The 7,256-nt window shown below is 38.5% G+C and overlaps 1 protein-coding gene across 1 annotated transcript in view; it reads right to left on the reverse strand.

Moving 5' to 3' along the window:
• Nucleotides 1–288: 288 nt before the first annotated feature.
• Nucleotides 289–7,256, reverse strand: part of htr1fa (5-hydroxytryptamine (serotonin) receptor 1Fa) — a 52,617-nt gene continuing 45,649 nt past the window's right edge. The window contains exons 2-3 of the mRNA XM_065293003.2: nt 6,412–6,536; nt 289–3,843 (exon numbers count right to left, since the gene is read on the reverse strand). Coding sequence (XP_065149075.1) covers nt 2,738–3,841 — 1,104 coding nt within the window. The 5' untranslated portion in view covers nt 3,842–3,843; nt 6,412–6,536 and the 3' untranslated portion in view covers nt 289–2,737. The remainder of the gene's footprint in view (nt 3,844–6,411; nt 6,537–7,256) is intronic.

The raw sequence follows: 7,256 nt of genomic DNA on the forward strand, positions 1-7,256 counted from the left end.
AGAGGATTTACTACTGCGAGAGGAGCGAGTACGAGTCATGCAACACTATACAACACTGTTTAACTTATGATTCACTTCATTTTTGTGTCATTTATATAATATGCACACGCCTATTTCCAACATAAGACAGAAGTCTTACTTACTGCGTGCAACTCATGACCCGGTTGGGAAAATGTAACTGAATAAGTGATCACTCACTGCAATAGACATGATGTGACCAAAAACGTTTATTACATTAACAGTTTGTGCATTATCAGTATCATTACAAATATAATAAGGGGGGCACCATTAAAACCATGGGCTCTTGTCAGGCAATACACTTCAAAGAGCTTAAATGTATAATTTTTATGTAAAGTTATGTTGCGTACAGACCAAAAGCGAATTTAGCTATTTGCGCAAGTATATTACATACAAAATCACGTGATTGCAGGGAAAACTCGCTATTTGCCCAAGTTGAAAATATTCAACTCAAGTGAAAACATTTGCATGATGCAACATTAAATCCCGAGAGTAATCCAGAGCGGGGTACGCAATGATTTGCTCTTGGTGTGTACGCAGCATAAGTTCTCCGTTCACTTCTTTGGTCTCATTGCAACTTCAAACTACAAATTTTATAACAGACAAAACAGATATGTAAGTCCAATCAAATGTAACTTTTTGTTTTGACTTGCAATTACTATCTACAAAAAGTATAAAAAACAAATCCATTTGTACATTATTTATGCATATATACATATATTATTTCTTGACAGATTTCACATGTTCATGGATTTTGATGGTTGTAAACTGAATGTCCAATTTAAACTTCACAGTCTATAATGTTAAACTCACAAAAATATACTTCAGCTCTAGTTAGTTGCATATACAGATTTTTAACTAAACATAAAACATATTTTTAAAATAAATTATCATTTCTTACAAATTATTCTATCTTATCTCACCGAATTATTCATTTTCATTGCAGGCATCCTCCAAGAGGATTACCTATTCATTTGTAGGTAACCCCAACAAGCTGTTATGTTAAGTCTCCATGATGCCTCCATCTGGTCTTGGCATTCATATTTTCAGATTATACACTGTAAAAAAATTAAGATACACTTTGTACACACCCTCTGGAGAACCCTTAGTTATCTGAGAAACATCCTCACAAGAATTCATACATATTTTACAAGTTGGCTAATTCATATGAATTTATTTCAAATGAACCATGCAAAAACTTACGATTATCATTAAAAAAAGAAAATAACAAAACCCTACCCCTAACCCCAACATCACAGGGGTCAAAGCAAATCGTCCAAAAATATACTAATATTGTTGTACGAATTAATATGAATTAACCACCTTGTAAAATACGTACGAATTGCAACGAGATGGCGTTGGAAATGTCTAGTTACTCTAAGGCCGTATGTCCACCAAAGCGTTTATTTCCTGAGGCCTGCATATTTTTGTAGTTTCCAAATGAAAGTGCTGCGTTTTCACCAAGAGTTAAAAAAAAATTCAATGTCACTTTTTACTCAGCCATCCAATCACAGTGGAGGAGGGGCTGTGCATCGATGCATGGCATTGCCCATTAAAAATACCTGTCTGAAATCGATTCTGAATCGCAAGGCTCCAATTCTGTGTTTCATGCACAGCTTGTGCGTGTACTACGGCTCTGTGATCAGTAGGAAGTCCTTATCAATCTAAAATCACTATGAAGTTTGAGTCGCTTATAACGTGCATTTAAAAAAGCAACACTCGTCAAACACAATCATTCAAAGTATTCTTTATTATCATGAAAATACCTGAAACAATTTGAAGAACAGGGATATAAATATGCCTCTAGATATTTCCTGGAATGGCGTTTGTAATGATACTTCTGTGGCAATAATTGCGTTTCTGCACGAGATTGCCACCTGGCTTTTGGATGTGGCGGCATTTTTACCATAATTCATTCAAATTAATTTATTAAGAAAACGCGCATTTGTACAATTATTTTTTTTACAGCCCTAGGGTAATATAAATTCCAGTACAACCAACTGGTGAATCGTATAGCTACAAATAAACAAAACAGAAGTATCATCAAGTGCCCGGTGTTTTCACCGTGGGTTCACACCAGCCACGTTTGAGGCGTCAAATTAGCGTGTACCGCGTCTAGTTTGCCACTTGAACATTTTGAGTTTACTCACTTTATTCGCACGAGAAATTCTAATCATAGACACATTCACGTGGAAATTTGCATCATGGGAGGGCCTTCCATAGGCTTCTGCGACTCCGCTTGCTTCCTGTAATCACGTCACTACTAGAGCAAGCTCCTGATTGGTTAACGCGGCACATTTTTCAGCCAAAGTGTAAACTTTTCAACTTGCGCGTTTCTTGTGGCAATGCTCAATTCAAGGCATACGCGCGAACAAGATGCACCGCGCTAAACGCCTCATTCGCACCGCAAGACCTCCGGATGTGTTTCAATGCGTCTTTACATTGACTTAACATTGAAATCAATCACGCTTAATGCCTCTACCGTGGCTGGTCTGAAAGCAGCATTAGAAGAACGCCTGATGTTCTTAGCCATGTTTCAACACTTTGGTGAACACAGGGTCTAAAGATCCCACTTGTGACTCTTGAGTAAGGCTTTGATGCACTTTATATATTAAAGTTCAGTGAGTACAGACAAATAATTGATACTGTGTTAAAGAGTGCCAAGAGTATCTCTAGAGGGCGATGCACTATCACACATGATGTAAATACTTCATTTGTGTTAGACAAAGTTCTTGCACTTGATTAACCTTTGAAAAGCCCTTTTAAAATCCTCATTAAAGATGGTGTAAATAAGGGGGTTAATGAGGGAGTTGATGTAACCCAGCCAGGTAAGAAAGTTGGACATCTGGACAGATCGGATGCAGGAGGTACAGATGTTAAAAATCACCTCATGGATAAAGAACGGCAGCCAGCAGATAACAAATGCTCCTATAATGAGACCAAGGGTGGTGGCCGCCTTCCTCTCACGAGTGGTCGAGATGCGATGTCTCTTGAGAGACCGGTTTCGACTAGACTGAGACTCGGGGCTTTTGGCAGCGATGCGCACTCTGTCACCTTCGGTGGAAGGTTCAGACACCGATTTCTCCGGGGGGCTCAGGGTGTCAGGAGTCGTCGGCTCTCTGTCGCTGCACTTCGGAAGCATGTGTCCGTTCAACTCTGACTTTTTGAGGCAGCTGGGCCCTCTCTTGTGGTAATGGGTTTTTGCTGCTCGATAGATTTTATAGTAAAGGATGAGAATCAATATCAGGGGAATGTAAAATGCCCCAAATGTCGAGTAAAGCGTAAAGACGATGTGATCGTGTTTAATGATGCAGTCATTTTCGGCTTTGTTCTTATAGTGTCTCCAGAACAATGGTGGAAGAGAGATAACTATGGAGAGAAGCCACACCACAACGATCATGATGGCGGCCCGTAAGGACGTCCTCTTCATAGAGTACTCCACGGCGTCCGTGATGGCACGGTAGCGGTCCACAGCAATAGCTGCCAGGTGCAATATGGAGCATGTGCAACAGGTTACGTCCACACTTAACCAGATGTTGCACATCACTTGACCTATGTCCCACGACTCCTTCACAATGTAGACAATGCTGAAGGGCATAACTAATATGGCCACCAAAAGGTCGGTCACAGCCAAGGAGCAGATCAGGTAGTTAGCGGGATGGTGGAGCTTGCGAGTGACGATGATCGCTGTGATGACCAAACAGTTCATGGCGGTGGTCAGCAAAGCCAGCACAGCAAGAATGAGAGCGAGCAAAATCAGACCCCAAGTGGTTTTAATGGGTTCGTCCGCAGATAAAGATCCATTTGTGTGGTTTAAATCCATGCCTAGGACAGAACAGCACACACTGAATCAGCGACAACATAAAGTCTCCTGATGCATTCAGCTGAGGAGGGTCTGATATTTATAGTGGTAATGCTGCAAAATGAAGGCCTCATACATGAGGATGGGATTACATTTACATCCAAATGTTAATTAATTAACATAACTGCTTAAAGGAATATTATAGTTTCATAAAAAACTGAAAATGTACTCAACCCCATGTCATCCAAGTTGTTTATGTATTTCTTTGTTAAGTCGAGAAGAAATTAAGTTTTTTGAGGAAAACATTCCAGGATTTTTTCCATATAGTGAACTTTAGTGGACCTTAACATTTCAATGCAGTTTAAAATTGCAGTTTTAATGCAGCTTCAAAGGGCTCTAAACGATCCCAACCAAGGCATAAGTGTCTGATCTAGTGAAACAATCGTCACCAAAAAAAAAAAACATTTTCACCAAAAAAATTAAAAAAGGATTTTTAAATCACAACTTCTCGTCTTGCACTAGCTGAGTGATGCACCAGCGTTACCTTACGTATTACATAATCAAGTCGAAAAATCACGCATAACGTATGTAGGGCAGAGTATTGTTCAAAATCTGCCAATTTCGATACCTCAGTTCCGATACCGGTTCCTAACGATACTTTTTTCGATACCATATGTTTAAAAATCCATTTAAACATCAACAAAAATACATTAAACACACAACTTTTATTTTTCACCTTAAACTAATTCTGGTAACACTTCTCACTCATGCTAACATTATTAATAAAACTGGTTGTGCTTTTTGGATAGGGGTGCGCCAGCAGACACACTTATCTGTTTTTTTTTATGAAAATAAGGAAACAAAAAGAAAGAAAATAAGAATATAATTAACACTGCTTTATTTTATGAAATGTAAAATGGTCTTTAGCTTGGACTAACAGTACTTAAATAAGTGGGTTCATTATAGCTGCAACTTTGACAAAAACTTAAAATATTTAAATGGGTTACTGAGCTTTACTGGAAAGATTTGTATGCTTGTTTGTTTTTTGTAAACTTCATAATAATCAAAATATTAAATACATTTGGAATTTTTAAAATAAGTAGAAAATGCATTTAATGTCATTTCATTCAAGTGAAATTAGCAAACCAGTTAAATGGAATTTTAGTTTGTTTTAAATAACGAGCCTGGCTTGTAAGCAGTGTTGGGCTGCGCATGTGCATCAAGTTTAAACCATTGACTGTAAAAAAAATAGATTTAAACTCATCGTCTATTTTGGGAGGTGGGGGTATGAAGTGTTGCGATGGGGAGAGACAGGCGCGAGTATTTCATAAACATTGAGAGCTGCGGGCGTGGGTCAACTTTAAACACCTTGTCTGAGATTGTTGTGGGAGAAGCACGTGCAAAGTCTTGCAATGTAACAAGCATTGAGAGACAAAGGCTGCGCGCGTGCTTTAAACCCCTCATCAGTTTAGAAGAAGTGCCATTTGGTTGACGTGCCTTTCACGGAGACAGCAAGGCCATACTTGGGTTCACTCTATTGGTTAGACTGTCACAAAGCCTTTCTGTATATTTCTCATATTGCATCCTTTCTACACTTGTGTTGAATGACTGTGAGTTGGACTGCGAGTATCTTCAGAAAACCTCCTCATCACGTGGTGGTGGACAGCCAATCACCGGCTCTTTAGGTCCTTACATGCAAGTACAGGCTCACACAGACACAGTCGCTTGGAGTTTGAAACCGAAATTTGCCACCGAAAAGATAAATAATTTTTCGATACTCATAGTATCGGAGGTTTTCGTTAGATACCATAAAAGTATTGACGTTCGGTATTCAGCCCTAAATGTATGCCACCGCTCCAGTGTTTACAAGTGTGGATAAAAAGGGGCATTCAGACGTTGTTGTATGTGGAATGATACTAATTAATGTCTTTGTGTCAGTTCATTGTTTAAAATGGTCTGCAAGTGTGCGTTTCACATATGTAACACATGACCTTTCAATGTGATTATGTACTACCTAAGATCGCGCTGGTGCATCACACGGCTTGTGCAAGACGAGAAGTTGTGGTTTAAAAGTATAGATATTTTTGGGGGGCAAAAATGACGATTGTTTCACTAGATAAGACCCTTATGCTTCAGTTGCGATCATTTAGGGTCCTTTGAAGCTGCGTTGAAACTGCAATTTTAAACTGCATTGAAACTTTGAACTGTTGAGGTCTAATAAAGTCCACTATATGGGGAATGTTTTCCTCAAAAAACTTCATTTCCTCTCGACTAAACAAAGAAAAACATAAACATCTTGGATGACATGGGGGTGAGTAAATTATCGGAGCATTTTTATGAAAGTGGAGTAATCCTTTAAATTATCAGACCTATAGTTACTGGTTAAAGAAATGATTTACTGTTTTCTGCATTAAATATTCCTGATTCCTATAATATAAAGAAGAACATTCTGTGAAAAAGTAACCTTGATATCTTTAATATTGACTGAGTAAGGTGATGTCAAACACTGAAATCAGTGATTGAGATCAAGCTATGATGCTCTTAATCTCAAAATGTAATTACAAGACTTTTTAATTCATTACTGGTCATACCTGTATACGAGCTGCTTATTCATCTGACTGTTTATTCTGTCTGTGTACAGGACCTGGATGTCATCACAACATTAAGCTCAATGATCATGACCACCAGGAGCATGCCATCAGTTGTCACAAAGCATCTAAAAGGGAAAAACAGTGTTAATATGCTTGCAGAGCAGGAAAGTAAAAAGCTTGTGCGCCGTTGAAACCATTGATAATGGCGGAATACAATTTTCTCTGATCTGAATCACCAGAATTGTCTTTCAAAGGAAATTGGGTTAGACTGTGCCACGGGGTCCACACAAAAGAGCTCACAGGATACTTCGACTTATCTTATTCTCTTCAGTATACTGATGAGTCTGGCCAGCTGGTTCTATAAAGTGTATCTGTCTTTTCCACAGACCTGTCTTTATCAAAACGGGCTACTCTCTGCTGGATGCAATACATTGTTTATATAACTTACATACAATAAGGGTAAACGTGTGAGAGGGGCTAATAAAAATCATTGTACTGAAGCACACTGCATGCTCCTAGACCTTGTCCACGTATTTGCGCTGCCTGAGAGATGTGGTTGTCATAGAGACTCACGAGGATGGGCTTTTGGAGGAGAAAGGCTAGATACCACAAAATTGATTGCAAACACATCACAACCACATTTTCTGTGTATTAATTAAATGTATGTAAGCCCACATACACATACAAGCCCACATAACAAAAGTTATCTTTCGGTATTTTTTGGTATACTTGTGGTTTTAAAAAAATCTGCGTTTTTTAATACAGTAGATGCATAATGAGGAAGACTTGTTTATAGTAATATGTTTCTGTAGCTCACTTAGTATGGCATTACATTAGAAACACAA

The sequence above is a fragment of the Paramisgurnus dabryanus genome, chromosome 15 (genome assembly GCF_030506205.2).
Source record: "Paramisgurnus dabryanus chromosome 15, PD_genome_1.1, whole genome shotgun sequence".
Taxonomy (NCBI): Eukaryota; Metazoa; Chordata; class Actinopteri; order Cypriniformes; family Cobitidae; genus Paramisgurnus; species Paramisgurnus dabryanus.